General features: G+C 37.5%; 1 protein-coding gene across 4 annotated transcripts in view; it reads left to right on the forward strand.

Annotated features, from left to right (window-relative positions):
* The window catches only part of Tbck (TBC1 domain containing kinase), a 170,105-nt gene that overhangs the window by 129,511 nt on the left and 28,108 nt on the right, over nucleotides 1-12,486 (forward strand). For all 4 annotated transcript variants that reach the window (XM_055628141.1, XM_055628139.1, XM_055628142.1 and 1 more), the window contains one exon: nucleotides 7,005-7,180. In XM_055628141.1, coding sequence (XP_055484116.1) covers nucleotides 7,005-7,180 — 176 coding nt within the window. The remainder of the gene's footprint in view (nucleotides 1-7,004; nucleotides 7,181-12,486) is intronic.

The raw sequence follows: 12,486 nt of genomic DNA on the forward strand, positions 1-12,486 counted from the left end.
GAGGCTTCTGGTATTTGTTGATGCAGTCCTGGATCTGCTGGACATAAATAAGATGGGAACTTCCTCTTGTTCCAATGGACAATCTTGAGTCAAGCCTTCCTGTACTAGCTTTAATCTTCAGGCTGTAGACTACGACAGAAAGCTTCCTGTTCCCCATTGAGTGGGCTCTGAAGGTGCCAAAGACAGCCTGGGCCTCTAGTAGCTGAATTATTATAGTTTCAGAATGCAGTTGTACCGTTCCCAGTTCTGAAATGACAGGTGTGGGTGAGACTGGGACTTTGCTGTAGGAGCTACAGTCTTAGGGTGTGGAAGAAACCTTCCTAATGTGCTGTAGGCCCAGTGTATGTTGAACTTGGACATGTAGCACAAGCATCTGCTTGTGCTGAAACTGAAGGATGCTTAGCAGTGCTGTCCTTGGTCCAGTGAGGCATCTGCTGGAGAAGCTGCTGTTGGTTCAAGATGACAGGCAGTGCCCTTCTTCAGATCAGACAAGTCCCTCCAACCTGCCAGCTCCCCAGACTGGCTTTAAGCCTTCTAAAACTGTGGACTTCTGTGCTGGGACAACTAGTCTGAGGCTGAGTAAGAGTGCTGCAATTTTCTGCATCCCAGTGAGGGGTCCCCCAGCGGGGGTGCGGAGGGTGAGGGGCTGTTGAAGCTGCCTGTTGTGTAGTCCTGTTATCTGGGTTGCCTTTCACTCCATCTAGTGTGGAGCTGCCTGGCTTCCTTGCTGGTTTCCAGTTCTCTCCCTCTCCTCCAAGTACAGGTTTCCTTTTGCTCCACACCAAGCACCTGTTTTACCATCCTAGCTACACTTTAGTTTTTCTTCTAAGAACTATTTTGTTTATTCTCAGTTTGTGATTCAGAGATTAAATGAATTGTAAAATTAGTTAACCTCTGTGATTTTTTTTATCTTCAATGAGAAAAATGTGAAACATGAGGGCTAATTTAACTTTTTTGAAAGGAAGCCTTCAGATTTGTTGGCTCACATTCCATAATGACTTGTTATGTTACAAACTCACAGTGCATCTTCATGTTCTCTGGTTTTAGGGTTGCCTGTAATGTGTGTAGCCTTGTTGAGCTCATTAAAATCAAAATGCCTTCATGTCTTTGAAAGAAATTAGAAATACTTACACTTAAAAACATTATGGACTTTGATGCTTCTATACCCCGTATCCTCATAAAATTTGCCTGGCTTGGTTTATAGTGCATTCAAACAAGCAATTCGTTATTTAAAACAGCTGAGTATCCTTTTGTTTGCATTCTGTGTTCTTTGCTGAAACTCTTGAGTCTTTTCACTTGAGATGTCTGGGTTATACGCAGATATACATGGTTGGCTGACATGATATTAAGTAAACACTGTGTCCTTACTCACTCTCCAGTGCTGTAGTAAACACCATGACTCTCCATCATCAAGGGAACTCAACACAAGGATTGGAGAGAGGGGCTGAAGAAGGGGCTGTGAAGGAACGCTGCTTGCTGGCTTGCTCTCCATGGCTCACTCAGACTGTTTATATACAAACAAGAAGCATCAACCCAGGGGATTATCACTACAATGGATGCCCATGGATGTACAACTATCGTTAGTCAAGAAAATGCTCACAGACATTCCTGGAGACCAATCTGAGAGAAGCATTTTCTCAATTGGAGTTTCCCTCTTTCCAAATGACAAAAAATCTACCCAGCAAATATTTCATCAGAAATTTTTCATAACAAAAAAATCAAGCACTTTATTGACCTCAGTCGCCACCTTGCTCATAGGAACAAATAGGTAGAACTACAGACTTTCCTCTCAAGCATGTACCAAAGCTCCTAAAGAGAGGCTTCTTTGGCATTTATATGATACACTATGGTTACATAGTGATGAAAAATATTCTGAATAGCAAGGAACAGTTTAACAAATATATTGTTGTGAAGCACTTCAACATAGAAGAAAAAAGTGAGAGAGAAGACTAATGAGACCAAGAGCCCAGCTTAAGTAATGGCTGCACCTTGGAGAGTTAGAGTTTGAGGTGAAATTGTAGATTTGTTTCAGTTACTAGACCCCAAATTACCCTCTGGTCCTTGCTCTGACCATCTATCTAAGGTTGCCACAGAAAGCCAGCCATACCTGTTTCATGGAGAGCAGCCATTCCAGCAGCACCTTCTAGAAGTCAGAGGCTCTGCCTCCAGGCGTTGAGTGGAGCCACCCTTTGCATCCTTTTTCATTTCGGTGGGAAAATGTGTCATGTTCATTTCCAGAAACTTCTACATGAATAAGCAGGTAGGAGTAGCACCCCCACATTGGCACCCTGCCCTGTCTCAGCACCCACCCCACCACACTCTCACCGGACCTTGCTGCATCACCCCAAACCACCTACATTAGCACCTTGCCCTTGTCTTCTCTGCCTCAGAAATCACGGACACCAAAGTTCTTCACTTACTACCCCTTCCATCTCATCCATCCTCATGGAACACAGCTTTAACCTGCTAGAGTATGACCAGTACTTGGTTTTGGATTCTAAGCTTTCACTCCTCCGTTTGTCTGTGATACCCTCTTATGAGTAGGCATGCAGTAATCACCACTGAGTCTTTTTAAATAAAATGTCAAATAACAGTACTAGACAAGTTTCTCACTTTTATCCAGTGAAGAAAGCAGGAGTTGGGGAACGTACTGCTGCTTATCAGAAATGAAGTCACAGAATGCTAGAGTTAAATAATAGTGTCATTAAATAATAGAGTTAAATAATAGTCTCTTTTCTTCAATTATTAATAATAAAACTGAGACCCAAAGAATGAATATGCTCAACCTGATACTGTGAATCAAAGGGAAAATTACTGTCTTTAAAGAAATTTAACTCGAACTCTGTTTTCATAGAGCACATCTGTGAAAATTTTAGTATAAAATCCTCAATCACTGAAAAAAATTCTGTCTCTCCTCTCTGTATTTCATACTCACATACATTATCTCTCTTCTATTTAGGGGAACAAAACCTCTCCAGTGTGAAAAATGCATTATGCAGCCTCCAGAGCATAACAGCTATTTCCAACTAAGTTGCAGATGCTGTTTCTGAATCTTAGTAATCTCTATTCCTCTGAAAATAAGAAAGATAAACTGGAAAAAAAGCTTCTAGAGTGATATATTGTTTTAAATGTTGGGGGGGGGAATCTTTGTAGATGGTGGGGCTTTTTAAAATTTATATTATTTTTTGTTTTAATTTTTATTTATTCATTTTACCTGCTGATCATAGACCCCTCTCTGCCATCTCCTCCTGTCCTCCCTCCCCTACGTCTTAGAGAAGGGGAGCTTCCCCTTACCCACCCACCGCAGCTTTTTAGAGTGATATTTTTAAGTGGCTTTTAAAGCCTGAGCATGATGGTTTATATCTGCACCTTTTACAAAAGGCTGTCCTTCATACATACACTTGAAATACTAAGCACCTCCAAGTCTGCTTAGGAATGTCATGAATAAAAATAAGAACTATTGAATTTTTTTCTAAAAACATTTCAACTCTGTTTCTACTACTACAAAATTGAAGGTTGTTTCAGAAGTATATAACTATGCCTGCCAAACTCAATATTTTGCCAATTTTTCTTTGTTTTTAATTAGCTTACTTTTTCTTAAAAATTTAACTACAGTTCAATGCTGATATCTAATATCCTCCAGCTGTGACTTCTCACAAATTTCTGTTTCTATCTCTAGCTATATTCTTTTTAGTGTGGTATACTCTGCGAAGCTCAGTTTCACGTGTCTAAGTCTGAATTTACCTCTTCCCTACTGTCTTTCCCTCAGTCTCATGCTTACAACTTTAGGGGCAAGATATGTTCATCATTTTTCCTGTGACTTGTTCTTATGTTTTATTTCATATCTTCCTTTCTTCCTTTACTTTTTCATTATTTCAACCAGTTTTCCTTAGTAGCAATGACAGCTCAACTTTCTTGTAGTTTATGAGGTGCAAAAATCAAGTGTACAGACTCATTTGAGAGAGCTGCTACTGCATTATGAGAGAATTCTGTGTTGATGGGTCACAGAGCAGTGACTGTGAGCCCAAGACACTGATTAGACACTTGTGAAGTGAACTTGTATGTCGGGGGTCATATTTCAAATAAGATCCTACAATCCCTCTTTTATTCACATTAACTTGAAATGGGGTAGGGGTAGAAAGCTTTTTAAAAAAAATACTTTGTTACTTTTATTAAATAATTTTATTTTTAATTATAATAGAATTTTAGATAGTTTCCCTAATTCTTTTCCTTCCTCCAACTCCTACCATGTGTCTATCTTGCTCTTTCTCAAATCCATAGCTTTTTTCTATAATTATTGTTACACACACACACACACACACACACACACACACACATATACACACACATTAGGCAGTGTAGTTCCTAAAGGTAGAACTGATGCATTAGAAGAAGCCCAGGCCTTTCCCATGGTATCAGAATGCTGTGCTTACAAAGAGCAAAATGTGTTTCTTGTGACCGCATTTAGATATTTGATTCTTGGTGGGAATTATTATAAATCCATGCAAGTACCTGTTTCAAAGGTTTGTACTACTACGGGATTTGCAGTAATCTGCCAAATAAATTCTGACTCTGAGTAAGCAAAACAATAAGATTTTTTTTTTTAATTCTCAGATTTATATCTTGAATTTTTACTATCTCAACTTGCTCTCTGCTGGATATGATGATAAACAACTCTAATCTCAGCCTTCTGAGGTAGGGAGATCACAAGTTCAAGGTTGGTCTGAGCAGCATAACAGTAGCATATTACAAAATGGAGAAAGGCTGAGAAAATGCCCCAGCCCATAAAGTGGCTATTGTACAAGCATGAGGCCCTAAACTCAATCCCCAGGATGAGGTTAAAAAGCCAGGCATGGTAGTAATCCCAGATCTGAGGTGGCAGAGCCACTAACCAGCCAGCCTTGGATACTCAGCTGTGTCCAGGCCAATGAGAGAAATTGAATGGCTCCCAAGGCATGACACCTGAGGCTGACCTCTGGCCTAAGCATACACATACACACATACCTGCAAGCAAACAAGAACCCATGTATATCCACACATTCATGTACCCCAAAGCACATACACACAAATTAAGCAAAGAGAAAAAAGTTTTAATTTTTCAGAATTCAAATCTAAAAGTACCAAATAGCAAATAACTCTGTGTTCTTAAGCTCCTGTACTGTTAAAGAAACAGACAGAATTTCCTTGGGATAAAACCTGAACTTGATATGAGTTTCATATTTAGGTTCTTGGGCTAAAATGACAAATTAGTCAACATGCAAAACTATTCCGACGTTATTCTAAATTCCTATCCATTGTCTGTACTAGCCCATGAACTAGAAACTCCAGTCACAGAAGGAAAACACTAACAGGCGTGGTACTAGTGCAGGCAGAAGTTGTGTAGAGGAAGGGTTTTTTTGTTGTTGTTGTTTTGGGTTTTTTGTTGTTGTTGTTGTTGTTGTTTTGCCTCTTCAGATAAATTTCATAGTAAATAAGAAAATTGCTTAGAAAACTAAAAACATTCTAGAATGTGTATTTCATGATAACATTACCATCCTCTTCTTAGTAGTATAATTTGCCCTAATAGCTTAACTTATTTTAACTCCCAAAATTAATCTGCATAGGCAGGTACGTGTATCACATTAAAATCTTTTTTTTTTTACACACATCAGAGAAGGCTAGAAAAGTATTCTTTGTTTGGATTTGTTCTGTTTTGTGGGAGGTTGCAAGGACAGAAGGCTGATATGGAGGGGCAGGGAGAAGAGTTGGATTGGAGTGCATAATGTGAAATCAATAAAAAGTTTTTAAAATTATGTAGTGATGCTCTTTCATAAAAACTCCTCACGTACACATTCGGTTGGAACAGAGCTTAGGACAGTCTTTCTTCAGAGAGAACACTCCTATAAAATAAAATACTCTTCTTCATCAGCCATGGAACGTCCTTCACTCAGATGAAGCTTTCAAAGTTTACGTTAAAATGCCATATTCATAACTAAGTGACTACAGGCAGAACTGGGCCAATCAAAAGCTCTTGATTTCATACATAATGATGCACATAGCTTCATATGAAGACCACAAGAAACACTGTAAAAACTGTAAAGATTGAAGACTAACAGAAAAGGATAGGGAGACTCTGATGTGTGACTGCTGATTTTAAAGATCTTTAATTTTTTAATTTCAAAATGTTTAAGTAACTTTAATTCTTAATATTAAAAAATTAAATCCATAAAGATTAGCCATTTCCATTCAAAACTTAATGAGGTAAGTGAACAAGTGTTTTACTAGTAATGAATTAGGACACAGAGAAACTATAGACATGAAACCTGATATCAAATTCCAATTGGACACATTTTTTTTCTTTCAAAATAAATTTGTCTGGTGAATATTTGTGTGATTCATTTCCTTTCCTGGAAATACTGAATTTCAGACCCCAAGTAGAACTACAGAATGAAACTGAAAAAATGAGATAATAATTGGGCTCAATTTTGATAACGATTAAGCATACAATTTCTCCTTTAATCTCCATACTGTCGATCAAGTAAATTTTGAAAGCTCTTGTGGGTTTTTTGTTGTTGTTTGTTGTTTTACTGGGACTAGGGTCTCACATGCAGGGCAAACACTTTCCCATTGAGCTACATTCCCAGCCCTTGAAAGCTCTTAAATTCTCAAGTTATATAAGTTTTCAAAATTAATAGCGATGCCCAATTAATTTTTGTTGGGTTGAATCTGTGTGTTGCTTATTGCAGGATATGGGAGTAGTAATACTTCTATTAAATAACACAGAGAATGACTGCTAATATCCTTGGTCTCAGTTGCCCACGTACCATATAACCGGTACATAGATGAGACCACTGTCCTAGTTTGATGGTCTGAGGTGTCTTTAGTAAAGAGCATAGTTACAGTACAAATTGCCAAAATGAGTTGGGAGTCTTCTTCTTCTTGGACTATACTGAAAGTATTAGCTGCCTGTAGTTTGTCTATATAAAATTATCAATATTTTTGTTCCTTGTACCTTTTTTCCCCAGTCTAGAGAATCTATCCCTTTAAATGACCTAAAATCGGAAGTATCACCCCGGATTTCAGCAGAGGACCTGATTGATTTGTGTGAACTCACAGTGACGGGCCACTTCAAAACCCCCACCAAGAAAACCAAGTCCAGTAAGCCAAAGCTCCTAGTGGTGGACATCCGGAACAGTGAGGAGTATCCTTGCCTGGCGGTTTGAAAGGGTGGCACTGCCCTACTGTGTCTTCCTTTTCTGAGTGTGTGTGTGTGTGTGTGTGTGTGTGTGTGTGTGTGTGTGTGTGTGTTTGTGTGTGTGTTTCTCTGATATGTATTGTGAATCCTTTTAAAAAAGCAATTCTGGCGACCAAAGCCAGGGCACTGACTCTCCTAGGAAGCTCTCTACCCCTGACCTGTGTCTGTAACCCTCATACTTTTTGCAATATTTACTTTCATTTTGTGTATTTAAGCATTTTACCCAATGTATGTGAGTGAAACTGGAGTTATGGATGCTTGTGAGCTGCCGTGTCAGTGTAGAGAACTGAGCCCAAGTCTACTGGTGGAGTGCCCAGTGCTCTTAACTTTTGAGCCATCTCTTCAGTTGTATACTTTTTCTTAACAGAGCAATTCTCTCTTACACAGAAGTTTTTCTTTTAAAAAAAAAAAGTATAAAATAGAAATGAAGACCTTTAGAACTTTAAATTTTCACATTTATAGCACATACTAAGTATAAAAAGCAATAAATTAGGGCTAGCCAAATGATGGAGTCTTACATGCCAAAATCTGCGTATTTTCATGTGCAAATTTCAGTCTCAGTTTTTTAAATGAAATTCAAACCAGCTTTCCTAGAATTGCAAAAGTAGTGTGAAAAAAACTTAGGCTAGTTATAGTACAATTTGGAAACCCACAATTTCAAATATAAGTCAATTTTTTCTTTTTGTTTGTTTTTTTAGAATCAGAGTCTCACGTTATAATCCTGACTAGTCTGGACCTCACAATGTAGATCAGGCTGGCCTTGACTCACAGAGATCTGCCTCTGTGAGTCATACATTTTTATTTCCTTTCTGTGACCTCTTATTTTATCATATTCTTCTATACCTCCAAATACCAAATCTTGACACCTTCATTTCATAGTACTTTGAAAGAAAATACAAACTAAACTCTGTTCCCAGAATCCCTGGGTATTAATCATGAATACCTTGAAGACTGGAGTGATGTTCTAAGATACCTTTTAATTGAAGTATCTAAACCACCTATTGCCTTTCAAGCTAGAAAACAGCATTTTAAAAATAATCTGTGCTGTGGACTATTCCCTAATATTATATATTAGGAATATATATTAGGAATTTCCTAATATTATATATTATAACCAATATAAAATTCCTAACTCTTCATATTGAATCCTACTTGCAAGTAATTAAAGGTAAGAGAGTGTCTGCACAGTGATGAAGAGATTTACAAATTTAGTGCTTAGACTCATGTTAGAATGTGAGATTTAATTTTTAGATGTCATCACCATTAATAGCAACTGGTAAAATATAATTCTCTGTAGTACTATGTATAATTTTTTAAAAGAAGATATAAAATACAGTTATTTGTTAGGAATTTAAAACATCAAAATACTTTATACTAAAAACAAATGAATCAGAAAGATAATAAGAGCAAATAAAAGCAAAAAAACATTATCAACAAGAACATAATCTCAGGGTAAGACAGGAGACTAGTATCCTTATAAGTTTTATAGCCCAGCCCCAGGCTTAGGATTTAGAAAGTGGCCAGAAAATATTTATAGAAGGGAGCAGGGTGCAGAGTCCATAGCTCCATTGCGTCCTCACTTTCCTTCAAACTTAAAACATTTAAAATACAATTGGCAATGTATGAACCATTTTACATCCGAAAGTTGATCCCACTCTCTTCTACATGTAAGCCCTCAAGCAAGCCAGTACTCAAAAGAAAAAAAGAAAAAAGACAGTGACAACTTCAAACTAAACACATTTCCTCAGATAACAGTCCTTCATTCAGCAATTATTTTATTATCTTTGTGTGTCAATCAGTATACCAGAAATGAGAGCTATTTTTAAACAGAATGACAAATTCCATGCTCTTATGGCAATTTAAATTTAATTGGAAATCTAGAAAGTGTTTTACATAGTAATTCATGCTGTTGTAAGCAAATAGGGCCTGTTAAGAGTTTTTATAGACTACTTGGATGTGAAGAAGGAAGAACCTTTTTTTTTTTTTTTTGATGGGCTGTTACAATGTAACCCTCGCTCTCTGGAACTTGCTCTACAGACGAAGCTGGCCTCCAGCTTAGACATCCTCCTGCCTCTGCCCCTCAAGTGCTGCAATTGAAGGTATGCACTACCAAACCAAGCCTTAAGGGAACATTCTAAGCAGAAGAAAGAGCAAGTTCAAAGACCTTAATGTATTAACATGCTTGACATTTTGAACCCATCAAGGAGACCAACAAAATAAAAGATGGAGTCAGAAAATATAGTTACTGACACTATCAGAAGAAATGGGATAGTCAAAAATCTATGTATTTATTAACATACCCTCACTTCCCCCAACTAATACCAAGTTCTGAATCCATTTTTGGACATTACACAGTTGGCTTAAAACATTTATGGAAGATGTAAATGTATAGTTGAGATGCATACTGTACTTGCTTTAGAACAAGGGACATTATGAATAAGAACATTTCAGTGAGCTAAGTTTTGATAATAGCTGCTATTTACATCTTGCACAGTCCTAAGTGTGATGCTAGTCCTACAATGTTAAGTCTTCAGCAACTTTGGCTGAAGAAGAAACTGAGCTTTAAGAGGCTAGTGTACCATCTAATTGGCAGCTGGTAGAGCTGGCCTCAGGCTGCTAAACTTTATGCTATTTGCCAGGTCCCGAGTAGTCTCTGCATAGGCTATTAAGCATATGCAAACCTGAGATGAGTCAGTTAATACAAATAAATGACTAAATGTGATATGTATTGATTTTCAAGTTATGTATTTATTTGGAAACTATCCATATTCCTTCAGATCCTAGCTGCTACCCCCAGTGCCCATGTGTATATGACCTGGTCACCAGATCAATTCTGCCTGTGGATCTCTTTAAACAAATGAATCCACCAACATCAAGGAAAATTATTTTCAGTGTTGAAATGTAATAATATACTTTGAAAAAAGAGGAGTATTAGAAAAGTCCTTTCATTTTATTAAAGCTTTTATATTTTTATGAAAGCTTTTATATTTTTATTAAAATTTTTGTTTTAAATCTTTATTATATTTTTATGTATTAATTTGGGGAAGGGCACTACCACATTGTAAATATGAAGGTCAGAAGACAACTTGTAGAGCTGGTTTTCTTCTTCCACTACGTGGGTCCTGGGAATCAAACTTGGGTCATCTATTTGGCAGGAAGGACTTTACTGACTGAACCATCTTAAGAGCTCAGTAGTGATGGTTTAAAACTTAAAGCCATGGGCTAGGATCTGATACCATTTCTGACCTCTTTGGTTATCAGGCATACATGCAGTATACATATATAATACAAGCAAAACACTCATACACATAAAGTAAATAATAAACAAACTTTAGAGCTATTACAATCCTTCCAGTACCTGTGAAGTATTATGTGACTCACTTCTGATCTAGGGAAAACTTTGCAATTGATGATACTATCACTTCACCAATGATTTTTGAGATGTGACTAAATAAATGATTAATTAGTGTACCCTTAAAATATTTTTATTTCTCCCTTGCCACAAAACAGAGAAAAAGGAGCATTATATAATAATTTTCCTTCTATAAAGAAAGATTTTTTTTTTTGAAAGATTGATGTTTTTCACATCTTGCTCCACCCTTTGCTTTCGTTCTCTTTGGGAGACAAGGTTTCAGGTCTCCTATACTTGCTCTAACTTGCTGTAAAGCACCAGGATGGTCCAGAACTAAAGCTGCCTCTACCTCTCCAGTTCTGGGACTTACCATGTCTGCTTTCTTCTTTAACAAGCCAATTAAATGAGAGACTAACATAAGTCTTATGTATCCAGATGGGTAAAAATTTTCCTCATTTGTGCTTTAGGGATAATAAATTTCTAAAGTTACATTTTAATCTCATCTTTTTTACCCATGTAAAATAATTGAGACAGTTTGTTTTTGAAGGGAGGGAGAACTTCTAATCTTAAGCAAATGAACTTTGTCCATTTGTACATTTAAGAATCTGCCTTTCCAGGCTGCTTAGGGCTGCTGCCTGGGATTCTGTGGACACTGCAGTCACGTAACTATTGTCCTTTTTGGTTACTGGTAAAGAGAAGTGTATCAGTAAACCAACATCAACACTGACTGTGTCTGAGGATAGCAAAGCGAAGCAGTCAGGAGTGCAAACAAAGCTGAAGGCTGCAGCCACACTGCACACACAGGCAGGAAAACAATCCCAGATTTAAAAATACTTCTGAAAGCTCTGACATAACTGCCAGGGGCAAAAGACAGGGAAAAGCAACATTTTTCTGAAATCATTTTCCTTCTGTGTGTTTCTATAAGAAAGAAACATGAAATGTTTCTAGGCAAAGCTTTTTTTCAATGTATCATGGGAATTTTGGAGAAAGGCAATAGAAAATATTTCTTGTATAGTGGCATAAACTTTATAAACAATGTTAATGACTTCAAAGGTAATTCTCAGCCCAGTTGTTTTGGTAGTTAAAAATATTTAGAGTTTCAAATTTCCTGGAGTTCATATTAAAGGTGGCCTTAGTCATGCAAATGTGGGTCCAACTGATGTTATCTGTAAACAGAAATACATTGAAAGAATGTTAATCTCTTTTGCTTCAAGTAAAGTATGAGTTTTTCAGCTTTATTTTTTTTCTTTTTATTAGTTAGTTTATTTACTTTGTTTCCCAGCTGTAGCCCCCTCCCACATCCCTTCCCAGTCCCACCCTCCCTCCCTCTTCTTCTCCTATGCCCCTCCCCCAGTCCAATGATAGGGTAGGTTCTCCTTCCCTTCCATCTGACCCTAGTCTATCAGGTGTCATAAGGACTGGCTTCTTTGTCTTCCTCTGTGGACTGGTAAGGCTGCTCCCCCCTCAGGGGGAGGTGATTAAAGAACCAGCCCAAGAGTTCATGTCAAAGACAGTCCCTGTTCCTATTATTGGGGAACCCTCTTAGACACTGACCTGCCGTGGGCTATTTCTGTGCAAGGGTTCTAAGTTATCTCCATGCATCATCCTTGATTGGAGTATCAGTCTCAGAAAAGACGCCTGTGTTCAGATTTTTTGATTCTGTTATTCCCTTTGTGGAGCTCCTATCCTCTCTCAGTCTTTCTATCTCCCCCTTCTTTCATACTCAACTTTATTTCTAAAGCTCTTAGGAAAGAAATAGAAAGGAAGGGGGGAGAGAAAGATGGACCAAAAAAAAAAGGAGGAAAGGAAAAAATAGAAAATATAAATGCAGGCTTACACTTACTTTAAAACCAACCCCAACTGTTTTCATTATTATATGACCGTCATTCTTAGTGAATGC

The sequence above is a fragment of the Psammomys obesus genome, unplaced genomic scaffold (assembly GCF_907164565.1).
Source record: "Psammomys obesus unplaced genomic scaffold, mPsaObe1.curated_primary_1811, whole genome shotgun sequence".
In the NCBI taxonomy this organism is placed as follows: Eukaryota; Metazoa; Chordata; class Mammalia; order Rodentia; family Muridae; genus Psammomys; species Psammomys obesus.